The sequence below is a fragment of the Rhinoraja longicauda genome, chromosome 37 (assembly GCF_053455715.1).
Source record: "Rhinoraja longicauda isolate Sanriku21f chromosome 37, sRhiLon1.1, whole genome shotgun sequence".
Taxonomy (NCBI): Eukaryota; Metazoa; Chordata; class Chondrichthyes; order Rajiformes; family Arhynchobatidae; genus Rhinoraja; species Rhinoraja longicauda.
Genome location: NC_135989.1, coordinates 4,476,352 through 4,492,051, shown reverse-complemented (window position 1 = coordinate 4,492,051; position 15,700 = coordinate 4,476,352). Strand labels below are relative to the sequence as shown.

Sequence of the window (15,700 nt, the reverse complement as noted above, 5' to 3'; positions counted from 1 at the left end):
TTGAAGGATTCACTGATACGTGATAGAATAATATGCGGCATAAGGGATGACATGCTGCGGGAAAGACTTCTCCGAGAAACCTCACTTGACTTAGAAAAGTGTGTGAAGGCATGCCAGGCTTCGGTGCTGGCCAAGGCCAGAGTTGATGTCCTGGTAGGGGACCAGCAACAAGATGTCTGTGCAGTGAGACATGAGGGGAAACGATACCAGCCAACCATAGAGTGCAAATATAGTGGATACAAACATGAGAGAAAGAAGGAGAAATGTCCGGCATATGGCAGGGAGTGTTTCAAATGCCATCAGAAAGGACATTTCGCCTCACAATGCATGGAAAAGCAGGGGTAGCAGAAGAAAGAAAAGAAAGGGAAAAAACCTGTGCATGCAGTGGTGGAAGTGGAGAGTTCCAGTGATGAGTATGATGACAGTCAAGAGGTTGATGAAATTCACACAATGGAACTGCAACCAGAAGCAGGAAAAGCAGAAAGTGTGCACAGGGTTGAGGAGACTCAATTCCCAAAGAAAATTTTTGCGACCATGATGCTGAAAGGGAAGGAAGTAAAATTCCAGGTGGACAGTGGAGCCACATGTAACATCATTCCCAAGATGTATGCGAAGGATGTGGATGAAACCAAGCAAGTATTGTCCATGTACAACAATACGACAGTGGTGTCTCTTGGGAAAAGCAAGGTGAGACTGGTGAACCCGAAGAATGGAAGGAAATACAAAGTAGAGTTTGTAGTCCTGGAGGAAGATTGCATTCCAACCCTGGGAAACAGGGCAGCCCAGCAGATGGGGCTCATCTCAGTGTGTACAGAGAACATAATGACACTGAATGGCAGTGAAATCCCTCTGACCAAGGAAAGATTGATAGCAGAGTATGCTGATGTGTTTGAAGGGACAGGTAAATTTGAGGGCAAGTACCATCTGCTGGTAGCTGACAGCATAACGCCGGTGATCCACCCACCACGAAGAATCCCTGTAGCCTTACGGAGTAAGCTGAAAGAGGAGTTAGGCAGACTGACAGAAGCGGAAATAATTGCCCCAGTAGAGACCCACACACCATGGGTATCCAGCCTTGTGTGTGTAGAAAAGTCCGAGGGATCTGAACAAGGGGCTTAAAAGAAGTCATTACCCAATGACGACGATCGAAGATGTCCTCACCGACCTGAATGATGCCAAGGTCTTTAGCACGTTTGATGCCAAGAATGGGTTTTGGCATGTGGAACTGGATGATGAGAGCTTACGACATTTAACACACCATATGGTAGATATAGGTGGAGACGCATGCCATCTGGTCTGTCCACGGCCCCTGAGGAGTTCCAGCGACGACAAGAAGCAAGTGCTGGAGGGCCTGGAAGGAGTGAGGTCTGTTGCTGACGACATCCTAGTGTTTGGGAAAGGAAGCAGAAAGAGACCATGACAGGAAGGTTAAAGCTCTGATGGAGAGATGTCGTGACCGTGACCTGAAGCTGAACATAGAGAAGGCAAAGCTGAAGGTGAAGGAAGTCACTTTCATAGGACATAGGGTCTCTGCTGAAACCAGGTCCAGGGAAGGTAGAAGCAGTGCTACATATGCCTAACCCAACGGATGTCCAAGGAGTTCAGCGATTTATTGGCTTTGTTAACTACTTGAGCAAATTCCTTCCTGGATTAAGTGACCTATGTGAACCGCTGCGCAAGCTGACACAGAAGGATGTAGTTTGGTGGTGGGCACAGGTGCATGACAGGGCGGTGATGGACATAAAGAAGCTAGTAACTGCCGAGCCAGTACTCAGATACTATGGTCCATCCAAGGAGCTGACAGTACAGGCCGACGCGTCAGAAACTGGACTTGGTGCGGCGCTGATGCAGGAGGGCCATCCAGTTGCCTATGCCAGCAGGGCCCTGACGGATGCAGAGACCAGATATGCACAAATAGAAAAAGAATTGCTGGCAGTGATGTTTGGTCTAGAGAGGTTCCATGTGTACACATATGGAAGGCAGTCAGACCATAAGCCACTGGAGATAATCGCCACAAAACCACTTCATCGGGCACCAAAGAGATTGCAGAGGATGCTGGTGAGGATGCAGACCTATGATGTGACAATAAGATACAGACCAGGGAAGGAGATGCAGCTTGCAGACACGCTGAGCAGAGCATATATTCAGACTGGCAAGACTGACAAGACCATGAGAGAACTGGAGACTGTAAACCTGGCAAGGCACATCCCAATAGCACAGCCTCTGCTAAATGGCATAAGGGATGCAACAGGAGAAGATGAGACTATGCAGAAACTGCAAGAGGTGATCAAACGAGGCTGGCCAGAGAACAAGAAGGATGTTGACCCAGAGCTCATCTCCTATTTCCATGTGAGGGACGAGCTGAGTGTTGGAGATGGTCTCATATTTAGGGGAGAGAGAGTAATCATCCCTAAAGCCAGGAGACGCGACATGCGGGATGAATGCAGAAATCAAGGACTTCATACAAAAATGTGAGACATGTCAAGCTCAAGGGAAAGAGCAACCAAAAGAAACGCTGCATTCCCATGAAATTCCAGAGAGACCATGGGCGAAGGTGGGTGCAGATTTGTTCCACTTGGATGGAAGGAACTATTTGATCACTGTGGACTATTTCTCAGGATATTGGGAAATAGACTATCTAGAGAAAACACTGGCAGTGAATGTCATCCATAAAATGAAAGGCCAGTTCGCAAGATATGGAATACCAGATCAGCTCATCACAGATAATGGGCCACAGTTCACAGCTGAGGAGTTCAAGAGTTTTACCAAGACGTGGCAGTTTGAACATACGAGCACATCACCCTATTATCCACAGAGTAATGGAAAGGCGGAGAGCAGTGTGAAAGTTGCGAAGTCATTGCTGAGGAAGGCTAAGGCTGCCGGAGCTGACCCTTACCCGAGCCTACTAGCTTTTCGCAACACACCAACACCTGGCATGAGTAGCAGTCCAGTTCAAAGATTGATGAACAGACGTACCAGGACCATTCTACCGACTACTCAGAGGCTGCTCAAACCTGAAATTCCAAAAAAAGTAAGAGATGAGTTGAGAGCAGCTAGAGGCAGACAGGCAGACTACTACAACAGAGGATCTCAAGATCTGATTCCCCTGAAAGCTGGCCATCCAGTTCGAGTGAAGCCGACCGATAATCGACATCAGTTCTGGAGGAAGGCTGTGGTTGTAGGCCGTGTTGTGCAACCCAGATCTTATGAAGTCAGAACCGAGGACGGCGTCATCTATCGTCGGAATCGGCGCCATCTGAGGAAGACCAACGAGCCATTTCATCGCGTTGATGTTGACCTAGATGACCTGGTGACGTTGCCTGAACCGGAGCGAGAAAATCGACCTATGAGCCGACCACTGGTCCCCAGGGAGCATCAAACCCTGACAACAAGATGCGTTCGAAAACCACGCTATCTGCAGGATTATGTGCCCACATAAGGATAGGGCCTGTACATGTAGTTGAATATAGATGTAAAGGATATTAGGTTACGTTTAAAAAGTTAATGTTATATTTTTGGTTATAGTTTGATATGCATTGTTTTATGTAGAAGTAGTGGTAATGGCTAATAAAACGGAATAAATAAAAAGGGAAAGGGAATGAGGAACCAGACATGTGTTGTTCAAAGTTTAGATAATTCCGAGTACTGAACTAAGATGCCATGGAAGAATTTAATTTATGGCTATACATGTAAAGTCCCTGTACATATCTGTTTTGTAAACAAAGGGGGATGTTATGGGAATAGTGCACCCGGTGGTGCAGTACCGGGGATATATTACCCATGGGGCAGTAGCCAGAGTGATCCTGAATTAAAATGGCTGAACCCAAGACTCGAGTGTAAAGCCTCTGTTAATTAGTTGTGTAGCTGTACTGTAGCAGGTTACAGAAAGGAAACACACTAACAAAACACCGCCCACCATCCCCACCCTCCCAACTTTCTCTCTCTCATGCAGCCCTCTCCACCCCTCTCACACAACACCCCCTCCCTCGCCCCACTTCCCCCTTCCACCCTCACCCCCCCTGATGACCCCACTCATGATCTCCCCCCCATTACCCGGTCTCCCCTTCCCACCGCCCTTCCCTGTAACACAAGAATGACGAGCGTTAAACCCACAACATCCCCCTCCCCCTCGTGACCCTCCTCTCTCTGCCCCCCTTCCCCCCTCTAGCCCCCTTCCACCATGCCCCACAGACAGACTTGCCCACCACCCCCATATTACCTGGTCCCGTCCCCTCCTCCACTCCCTCTCCCTCCCCCTTACCCCTTCCTCCCACCCACCATCCCCTCCCTCCCAACCTTCTCTCTCATGCAGTTCCCTCCCCATATCAGCCCCCGCCCTTTCAACCCCTCACACAACACCCCCTCCCTCACCCCCCCCTGATGAACCCTTTCATTACACCCCCCCACATTACCTGATCTTCCCCCTCCTTATCCCTCCCTCCCTCTCCCCACCTCCCCCCACCCTCGCCCCTCTTCCCTCTCCCACCCTCGCCCCCCCCTTGACACCCCCCCCATTACCTGATCCCCCCTTCCCGCCATCTTTCTCTGTAACACAATAAGAACAAGTTGAGCATTAAACCCACAACATCCCCCCCTCCCCCTCGTCCCGCGTGACCCTCTTCTCTCCGCGCTCCCCTGCACTCCCCCCCCACAATGTGCTTCACACCCACCCCCGACCCCCCCATATTATCTGGTCCCGTCCCCTCCTCCACCCCCTCTCCCTCTCCCTCTCGACCCCCTCTCCCTCCCCAATTCCTCCCTCCCTCCCCCTCCCTCTCTCTACCCCCTCCTCCCGCCCACCATCCCCACCCTCCCAACCTTCTCTCTCTCATGCAGCCCCCTCCCTCAACCCCCCCCGCCCCCTCAACTCCTCTCACACAACACCCCCTTCCTCGCCCCACTTCCCCCTTGACCCCCCCCCCCCACGTTACTTGGTCTCCCCTTCCCGCCACCGTTCTCTGCAACACAAGAATGACGAGTTGGGCTTTAAACCCAGAACATCCCCACCCTCCCCCTCGTCCCGCGTGACCCTACTCTCTCCTCCCCCCTGAACCCCCTCCACACGCCCCTCTAGCCTCCAACAATGTGCCCCCTCCCTCCATGCCCCACACACACCCCCAACCCCCCCATATTACCTGGTCCCTTTCCCTTCCTCCACCCCCTCTCCCTCCCCCTACCACTCCCCATCCCCCTCCCTCCCTCCCCACCTCCTCTACCCCTCCCTCTCCCCTCCTCCCGCCCACTATCCACTCCCTCCCAACCTTCTCTCTCCCATGCAGTTCCCTCCCTCAACCACCCCCCGCCCTCTCCACCACTCTCACACAACACCCCCTCCCTCGCCCCACTTCCCTCTCCCACCTCACCCCCCACCCCACATTACCTGGTCTTCCCCCTCCTTAACCCTCCCTCCCTCTCCCCACTTCCCCCCTTCCCCACCCCCCCACCATTTCCCTCCCCCTCCTCATTGCCCTCCCCCCCCCATCCCCCTCCCCCTCCCCCTCTGACACCCCCTTTGTCTCCTCTCCATCTCTGGCCTTTGTCATTATTTCCGCTCATCTGCCAGTTGACCCCCCTCCCCACCTGTATCCACCTATCACTCGTCAGGCTCCGAGCCGCCCCCACCTCCATTCCATCTTTCTCCCCCCCCCACAAGATCAATGTGAAGAAGGATCCCCTTCCAGAAACATCATCTCTCCATTTCCCTCCACTGATGTGTCAGAAGGAACTGCAGATGCTGGTTAAAACGAAAGATACTAGAGGAGCAAGATGGACCACTCCGTCGAAATCGCCTATACTGAAGTGTAGTACGCAAAGGAGCATAACGTCCGCCATTTTAGGAAGCAAAACCCGCCTCTCGCAGTGTAATCAGTGTTGTGGGGGAACAGTATGTGTGATGAGACCATTAAAATGCAGAATATATCTCATCTATCAATTCACAGATTTTTGTTATTTTTCTTTTAAAATGTTTCTGCACGTTTCTGCCTACTAAAATGGCGCCGTGACGTACGAAGGTTTTTAGGGTCGAGTGGTCCATCTTGCTCCTCTAGTATCTTTGGCCGTGACATACTACGGTTTTTAGGGCCGAGTGGTCTATCTTGCTCCTCTAGTATCTTTGGTTACAACTGAGGATGGACACAAATAGCTGAAGTAACTCAGCGGGACAGGCAGCATCTCTGGAGAGAAGGAATAGGGTAACGTTTCGGGTTGGGACTTTTGTTCAGACTGAATGTAGCCATCGGTCTGAAGAAGGGTCTTGACCCGAAACTTCACCCATTCCTTCTCTCCAGAGATGCTGCCTGACCCGCTGAGTTACTCCAGCTTTTTTTTAATATAACAAGTTGGATATCTTGTATTTAGAACTCAACCGCATTTATTGAAAAGTAATTATTTTGGTACATTTTGTAAAAAAAACCCATTATTTTAATATGAAATTTTGATATGTTATAGTCATTTTCATGACTTACTTTTATTTTTCTCAGGATCAGGATTGCTGCAAACAAAAATGATGTATAAAACTGGAGAGAGTGAGGAAAGAAAGGGAAAATTGTTCATTAAGCTCATACAGTACTTACAGTCACTTATTACTTGCTAGTTAACACGGTGGCACAGCGGTAGAGTTACTGCCTCACAGCGCCGGAGACCCGGGTATCATCCCGACTAGGGGCGCTGTCTGTATGGAGTTTGTACGTTCTCCCCGTGACCTGCGTGGGTTTTACCCGGGTACTCGTTTCCTCCCATATCGCAAAATGTGCGGGTTTGTCACAGAGTCATAGAGTGATACAGTGTGGAAACAGGCTCTTCGGCCCAACTTGCCCACACCGGCCAACAATGTCCCAGCTACACTAGTCCCACCTGCCTACGCTTGGCCCATATCCCTCCAAACCTGTCCTATCCATGTACCTGTCTAACTGTTTCTTAAACGATGGGATAGTCCCAGCCTCAACTACCTCCTCCGGCAGCTCGTTCTATACACCCACCACCCTCTGTGTGGAAAGGTTACCCCTCGGATTCCTATTAAATCTTTTCCCCTTCACCTTGAACTTAAGGCGAAGGTGTTGGTTAGAGAGACACGAGGAGGGGCGAGGGGGAGGGTAAAAAAGATGATTGGGGGAGGGGAATGTTTGTATAAGCTACTTAAAATTAGAGACACCAACGTGCAGCTTGTGTGGTCAGCTACCCAAGGGAATATATGAGGTGTTGGTTGGAACTGCAGTCAGATGGCACGGTGGCACAGCGGTAGAGTTGCCGCCTTACAGCGAATGCAGCGCCGGAGACCCGGGTTCCATCCCGACTACAGGCGCCGTCTGTACGGAGTTTGTACGTTCTCCCCGTGACCTGCGTGGGTTTTCCCTGAGATCTTCGGTTTCCTCCCACACTCCAAAGACGTACAGGTTTGTAGGTTAATTGGCTTGGTGTATGTGTAAATTGTCCCTAGTGTGTGTGGGATAGTGTTAGTGTCGGTGCGGACCTGGTGGGCCGAAGGGCCTGTTTCCGCGCTGTATCTCGCAGAAGGTGATAAGGAAATGTAGAATGGTCCATTGTTAGCTGAGGTGTGAGCTGAGGTGTGGGCTGCCCAAGCATAAATTTGAGGTGCTGTTCCTCCAATTTGTGTTGGGCCTCACTCTGACAGTGGAGGATGCCCAGGACAGAAAGGTCAGTGTGGGAATGGGAGGGGGAGTTGAAGTGTTTGGCAACTGGGAGATCGCATAGGCCTAGGCGGACTGAGCGGAGGTCAATCAAGTGAATTTCAAGTCAAACGGGTAGAGCCTGTAGAGGACAAATTAGGAGACACAAGGAACTCCAGATGCTGATGGGTAGTCTGGGGAATTTATGGCCACAGTTGGCTGTGCCCGAGATATTCAGTATTTTTAAGGTAGAGAGTACAGTGAACAGCTTTGTTGTTAGTGTGCCAACCAGACAAAGAAAAGACAATACAAGATTACAATGGAGCCATCCACAGTCTACATATAAAGGAGGAAAGGTATAACGTTTAGTGCAAGATAAAGTCCAATGGACCGATTTTCTCCTTATATTTGACCTCCCAAAGTCCAACATCTAGGATGGTGCAGCGGAAGAGTTGCTGCCTCACAGCGCCAGAGACACGGGTTCCATCCTGACCACAGATACTTGAGGCACAAGATGGACCACTCCGTTGAAATCGCCTACACCTCAGTACAGGCAATTACAACGGAGTGGTCCATCTTGCTCCTCTAGTATCTTTAGAAACATAGAAACATAGAAAATAGGTGCAGGAGTAGGCCATTCGGCCCTTCGAGCCTGCACCGCCATTCAATATGATCATGGCTGATCATTCAGCTCAGTAGCCTGTACCTGCCTTCTCTCCATACTCCCTGATCCCTTTAGCAAAAAGGGCCACATCTAACTCCCTCTTAAATATAGCCAATGAACTGGCCTCAACTACCTTCTGTAGCAGAGAATTCCACAGACTCACCACTCTCTACACCGAAGGTAGACACAAAATGCTGGAGTAACTCAGCGGGTCAGACAGCATCTCTGGAGACGTTTCGGTTTGAGACCCTTCTTCAGACTGAGAGTCAGAGATAAGGAAGGGTAAGGTGTGAAAACGAGACATCAAGAGAGTTACTCCAGCATTTTGCGTCTGTTTGGTTAAACTAAACGTTAACATCTTTTAACCCAGATACATGGTGCCCCTCCCAAGGCAGTCCATCGAGCTTGTTACAAATGATACGGAGAGCATTGTCTCATTGCCCCCACCCTCCCCCTCCCCTGCCCCCCTCCCGTTCATCTGTTCCCCACAAATTGGAGGGGATGCAACGGCCTAAGTAAGCGAGACTTACTCAACAGGGTTACCAGCAGAATTCTCTTCATAACAGCTCAGCGGCAATCGAGATCTCACCACTCCACCGACCCTTCAGCATCTTACTGTCACTGCAATAACAGGAAGGAACCTGAGATGTGGTTACAACAGTTTCGCCACCACAACGGAAGATGCTTCTCGCCCATCGGCATTGGCAATCAGGAAGGCCAATGGTGTGAAGCAAGAGGTTTCAAGTCCAAGAGCAAAGACAGGTCATGTTTCTCGAAGACTGCCACAGCGGTCGTGGGAGGCAGAGACACCCATGACTGCAGGAGTAACTCAGTCTGAGGAAGGGTGTCGACCCGAAACGTCACCCAGTCCTTCTCTCCATAGATGCTGCCTGTCACGCTGAGCTACTCCAGCCATTTTGGGTCTTGTCTTCGGTTTACGGGAATGGGCAGAGAAATGGCAGATGGAGTTTAGTCCGAGCAAGTGTGAAGTGTTGCACTTTGAGAGGTCGAATGGAACGGGAAAGGTATACGGCGAAGGGCGGCACGGTGGCGCAGTAGTAGATTTGCTGCCTTACAGCACCGGAGACCCGGGTTTGATCCCAACTACGGGTGCTGTCTGTACGGAGTTTGTACGTTCTTCCCGTGACCTGCGTGGGTTTTCTCAGAGATCCTCGGTTTCCTCCCACACTCCAAAGACATACAGGTTTGGAGGTTAATAACATAACAGGTATAACAGAGCTTTATTTGTCGTTCGGTACCGAAGTACCGAACGAAACTACATAGCAGTCATAGAAAAAAAGAACACAAGACACATGACCCCAACACAAACGTCCATCACAGTGACTCCAAACACCCCCTCACTGTGATGGAGGCAACAAAACTTCCACTCTCTTCCCCACGCCCACGGACAGACAGCTCGTCCCCGACCGACCCGCACAGTCCCCGCACCGGGCGCTGAAACGTCTCGCGGCCGAACCGGGCGATGAAAGGCCCGCGACCAAGCCTTGCGCAGCTAAGTCCCGTGGTCGAGCCGCACCGGGCGATGTAAAGTCCGCAGCCGAGCCGCACCAGCGATGAAAAGCCCCGCAGCCGAGCTGCACCGGGCGATGTTAAGCCCCGCAGCCGAGCCGCACCGGGCGATGTTAAGCCCCGCAGCCGAGCTGCACCGGGCACTGTTAAGTCCAGCGGCCAAGCCGCACCGGGATGTAAAGTCCAGCGGCCAAGCCGCACCGGGATGTAAAGTCCAGCGGCCGAGCCGCAGCGGGCGATGTTAGGCCCCGCAGCCGAGCCGCACCCCGCGCCGTGAGGAAGAGAAAAGTTCCCCACCCCCCCCACACACCCACACCACCACCCCCTCCCACACATACACAACCAAAAAAAATATATAAAAACCATCCCAACACCGACACACAACAAAAAAAGGGAAAAGAAAGACGGACAGACTGCTAGTCAGCCGCTGCCGTTAGGCGCCGCCACGTAGCTTGGTACAAATGTAAATTGTCCCTAGTGTGTGTAGGATAGTGTAAGTGTGCGGGCATCACTAGTCGGTGCAGACTCGGTGGGCCGAAGGGCCTGTTTTCGCGCTGTATCTCTAATCTAAAGAATTGGAGATTTTAGTTTTTAGAGATACAGCGCGGAAACAGGCCCTTCGGCCCACAGGGTCCGCACCGACCAGCGATCCCCGCACACTAACACTATCCAACACGCAAGGCATATGGGGAGAAGGCAGGAACGGGGTACTGATTTTAGATGATCAGCCATGATCACATTGAATGACAGTGCTGGCTCGAAGGGCCGAATGGCCTACTCCTGCGCCTTTTGTTTCTATGTTTCTAGGTTTCAGGGCATGGGACAGGAAGGTGAGGGAGGAGGTTCAGAGAAGTGCTGAGGTGCAGGTTGCAAGCGTCCCACTGATGGGGTAACAGTACTTCCTCCCGCATCAGCCCTCCTGCACACACGATGGTGAAAGGTGAGAGTGGAATGGGGAAACTTCCTCCCTGACCATTGCAGCAGATGACTTGTAATTCTCATCACAACGTGGGAACAGGGCACGCCCGACTGCAGCCAACCCATGATTTTGTGACCACACGGCACTTTATTTTACGTGTTTGGTACTTTATTTAATTTAGTTTAGAGATACAGCGTAGAAACAGGCCCTTCGGCCCACCTGGTCCGTGCCGCCCAGCGATCCCCGAACACTAACACAATCCTACACAGTATGCACAATTTTACATTTGTACTAAGCCAATTAACCTACAAACGTGCACGTCTTTGGAGTGTGGGAGGAAGCCTTAGATCCCGGAGAAAACCCACACAGGTCACGGGGAGAATGTGCAAACTCCGTACAGACAGCGCCCGTAGTCGGGATGGAACCTGGGTCTCCGGCGCAGGTACTTAGGTACAGTGTAATTCATTTTTGTACACAGTTCAGCACAAGAATCTCAGATACAGTACAAATGTATAGCAGTAGTCGCCAGTTAGGCGCCATTTTCAAGTCCCAGGGATCAAGGAAGGAACTGCAGATGCAGGTTTACACCGAAGACAGACACAAAGTGCTGGAGTAACTCAGCGGGACAGGCAGCATCTCTGGAGAGAAGGAATGGGTGACGTTTGGGGTCAAGACCCTTCTTCGGACTGAGAGTCAGGGGAGAGGGAAACTGGAGATATGGAGGGGTAAGGTGTGAAAACACAGATCAAAGAGGAAGCCGCTCCAGGAAATGTAGAATGGTACATTGTTAGGGGAAGGCAGCAACGAAGCGTACAATCAGTAATGTTATAATGTTTCTACTATAAACCCACTGACTCACACAGCTATCGGGACTACACTTCTTCCCACCCGGCCTCCTGCAAAAAGTCTATCCCCTACTCCCAATTCCTCCGTCTACGCCGCATCTGCGCCCGGGATGAGATGTTTCACACTAGGGCGTCAGAAGTCCTCATTCTTCAGGAAACGGGGCTTCCCCTCCTCCATTATAGATGAGGCTCTCACTAGGGTCTCTTCTACATCCCGCAGCTCCGCTCTTGCTCCCCCTCCCCCCATTCGTAACAAGGACAGAATCCCCCTCGTTCTCACCTTCCACCCCACCAGCCAGCGGATCCAACAAATCATCCGCCAGCATTTCCGTCACCTACAACGGGACCCCACCACTGGCCACATCTTCCCATCCCCTCCCCTTTCTGCGTTCCGCAGAGACCGTTCCCTCCGTAACTCCCTGGTCCACTCGTCCCTTCCTACCCAAACCTCCCCATCCCCAGGCACTTTCCCCTGCAACCGCAGGAGATGCAACACCTGTCCCTTTACCTCCCCCCTCAACTCCATCCAAGGACCCAAACAGTCTTTCCAGGTGAGACAGAGGTTCACCTGCACCTCCTCCAACCTCATCTATTGCATCCGCTGCTCTAGATGTCAACTTATTTACATCGGTGAAACCAAACGTAGGCTCGGCGATCGTTTCGATCAACACCTTCGCTCAGTCCGCCTTAACCAACCTGATCTCCCGGTGGCTGAGCACTTCAACTCCCCCTCCCACTCCCAGTCTGACCTTTCTGTCATGGGCCTCCTCCAGTGCCATAGTGAGCCCCACCGGAAATTGGAGGAACAGCACCTCATTTTTCGCTTGGGCAGCTTGCGGCCCAGTGGTATGAACATTGACCTCTCCAACTAAAGATAGTTCCTCTGTCCCTCTCTTCCCCTCCCCCTTTCCCAGTTCTCCCTCTATCTGCCTGTCTCCACCTATATCCTTCCTTTGTCCCACCCCCCTGTCATCAGTCTGAAGAAGGGTCTCGACCCGAAACGTCACCCATTCCTTCTCTCCTGAGATGCTGCCTGACCTGCTGAGTTACTCCAGCATTTTGTGAATAAATACCTTCGATCAGTAATGTTTAATCATGAGCACAGTGAAACTAGTCGGAGAACTAGGGTGCGGGATAATGAATGAATGACTACTTTATACCCAAGGTATGCAAATAGTCACCAATAAAGGGCGCTTGCAAAGTTACAACGCGCCAGGTCGTCCTTTGTTTTTCCCCGTCCCTCACGGCGGTTCCCCCACGCCGGCTCCTCCATTGTTCCTTCCCCCGGCAGCGGCGTCTTCACTTCCACGTGGTCCGTCCTCGTCCGCCGGTCGGCGCCATCATCGACCACCGAGGCTCCTCCACTGGCGGGGAGGCTCCTCCACTGGCGGGCGAGGCTCCACCTCTGGCGGGTGAGGCTCCTCCACTGGCGGGCAAGGCTCCTCCTCTGGCAGGCGATGGTCCTCCTCTGGCAGTCGAGGCTCCACCACTGGTGGGGGAGGCTCCACCACGGGCGGGCGAGGCTCCTCCTCTGTCGGGCGAGGCGCCTCCACTGGGTGTCGAGGCTCCCCTTTGGCGGGCGAGGCTCCCCCTCTGGCGGGTGAGGCTCCACCACTGGCGGGCGAGGCTCCTCCACTGGCGGGCAAGGCTCCCCCTCTGTATGTCATCGCTCCTCCTCTGGCGGGCGAGGCTCCACCACTGGCGGGCGAGGCTCCCCCTCTGGCGGGCGAGCCTCCTCCTCTGGTGGGCGAGGCTCCCCCTCTGACGGGTGAGGCTCCTCCACCGGCGGGCGAGGCTCCTCCAGTGGCGGGCGAGGCTCCTCTCCTGGTGGGTGAGGCTCCTCCATTGGTGGGCGAGGCTCCACCACTGGCAGGCGAGGCTCCACCTCTGGCGGGCGAGGCTCCTCCTCAGGCGGGCGAGGCTCCCCCTCTGGCAGGCGAGGCTCCACCACTGGCGGGGAGGCTCCTCCTCTGGTGGGCGAGGCTGCACCTCTGGCGGGCGAGGCTGCACCTCTGGCGGGCGAGGCTCCTCCTCTGGCGGGCGAGGCTCCTCCTCTGTCAGGCGAGGCTCCACCACTGGCGGGCGAGGCTCCACCACTGGCGGGCGAGGCTCCTCATCTGCGCTACAGATTGAGAAGTGAGGCCAACATAGTGAAGGCAATTGAGAGGTGAAGTTTGAAAAGGCAGTCACCCAGATTAGAGATGTTTAGATCAGGGAAAAAGTTCCCAGTTTCTCAGTTCGTAGTTTAGTTTAATTTTCCTAATTTTCTTACAATTTCCAGAAATTCTCACTTCAGTTTCAGTTCAGTTCAGTTTATTGTCCCGTGTACCGAGGAACAGTGAAAGTATCACAAAATGCCGGAGTAACTCAGCGGGTCAGGCAGCGTCTCTGGAGAGAAGGAATGGGTGACGTTTCGGGTCAAGACCCTTCTTCAGACTCTGAGAGAAGGAATGGGTGACGTTTTGGACTCCCCCGGTTGGCCAACTACCCTCACTAGAACTTTTCTTTTCCAACTGCCGAACAAAAGCTCCACTACGACGTACAGTGAAAAGCTTTTGTTGCGTACGTGCTATCCACCCAGCGGAAAGACAATACATGATTACAATCGAGCCATTTACAGTGTACAGATACATGATAAGGGAATAACGTTTAGTGCAAGGTAAAGCCAGCAAAGTCAATAGTCGTTTATTTGTCACATACACATAAATGTGTAGTGAAATGAAACATTACCCGCAGTTCAACAATAAGACCAATAAGAATAATCAATAAAAATGCAATAACACATACAATCATAAACTAACACCAAACAAAAAGAAACATCCATCACAGTGAGTCTCCTCCAGTCACCTCCTCACTGTGATGGAAGGCCAGAATGTCTTTTCTCTTTCCTGCCGTCTTCTCCCGCGGTCAGGCTGTTGGAGTTGCCACATCGGGGCGGTCGGGGCTCCCGATATTGAAGCCCCCACCGACCTATTCCAGGCCGCGGCGGACGGTGAAAGGTCCGCGGCAGGCAGACCCAAGCCCCGCGATCCGGGCCGGGCAAAGACGCTGCCGCAGCTCCCGATGTCGGCCCCACCCAGGGGCCTGCGGGCTTCCGACGTCCACGCGGCCCGCGCCGGAGCCTCCGGAGACGAGTCGCAGCGGGAACGGAGACACGACACAGAAACAAAGGTCGCGTCTCCGTTCGGGAGAGAGAATGTTACAGTTCCCGTTCCCTCCCCCCCCCCACATAACATACAAACACTACACCATATTAAAACTACAATTCATCCAAAAACAACAAAAAACACAAAAGACAGATGGACTGCAGGCAAGCCGCAGCTGCGAGGGCAGCGCTGGCTCCTCCCTACAAAGTCCGATCAAGGATAGTCCGAGGGTCACCAATGAGGTAGATAGTAGTTCAGCACTGCTCTCTGGTTGTGGTAGGATGGTTCAGTTGCCTGATCACAGCTGGGAAGAAAAGGTAGGGTGTCTGTAAACACAGGGCAAGGGAATTAATTGTGTGATAAGAGGAATCACGCTATGACGTCCCTTCACATAGTAAATGGGGAAGTGGCCTTTCAGACACAGCAAGAAGAAAGAGATAGAGACAACTCCAACAGAGATAAACCAAGATCGAAGACTACAAAGAAAAGTTGGTTATTGCTGAATTAATGTAACATCCATTTGTAGCGATGCCAACTTTCTCACTCCCAAATGTGACGTCACCGCCCCGCGCCCCACGTGCCCTCACCCAGCCAGCGGCCATGTGTTCCCGCTCCACCGATAACGCCTGCAGCGGCCGGGAGGCGGATTGCTAGGCAACCTCCGTCAGGCGGCGCCTGGGCCCCCGGGCCTACAGAGTCCGGGCCTACAGCAGCCCCCAGGCTACCGTGTCCAGGCCTACAGTGTCCGGGCCTACAGTGCCCGGGCCTACAGTGTCCGGGCCTACAGTGTCCGGGCCTACAGTGTCCTTGCCTACAGTGTCCGGGCCTACAGTGTCCGGACCTACAGTGTCCGGGTCTACAGCATCGGGGCCTACAGTGTCCCCCAGGCCTAATACGGGACAAGGGCGGTCCCGTACGGGATAAACCAATTTAGCCCAATATACAGGATATCCTGGCTAATACGGGTCAGT

The 15,700-nt window shown here is 52.6% G+C and overlaps 1 protein-coding gene across 1 annotated transcript in view; it reads right to left on the bottom strand.

Annotated features, from left to right (window-relative positions):
• Nucleotides 1-13,250, bottom strand: part of LOC144610569 (adhesion G protein-coupled receptor E3-like) — a 53,416-nt gene extending 40,166 nt beyond the window's left edge. The window contains exons 1-3 of the mRNA XM_078429375.1: nucleotides 12,935-13,250; nucleotides 6,465-6,515; nucleotides 4,519-4,545 (exon numbers count right to left, since the gene is read on the bottom strand). Of these exons, the coding sequence (XP_078285501.1) occupies nucleotides 4,519-4,545; nucleotides 6,465-6,515; nucleotides 12,935-13,250 (394 nt within the window). The remainder of the gene's footprint in view (nucleotides 1-4,518; nucleotides 4,546-6,464; nucleotides 6,516-12,934) is intronic.
• Between the last annotated feature and the right edge of the window lie 2,450 nt (nucleotides 13,251-15,700).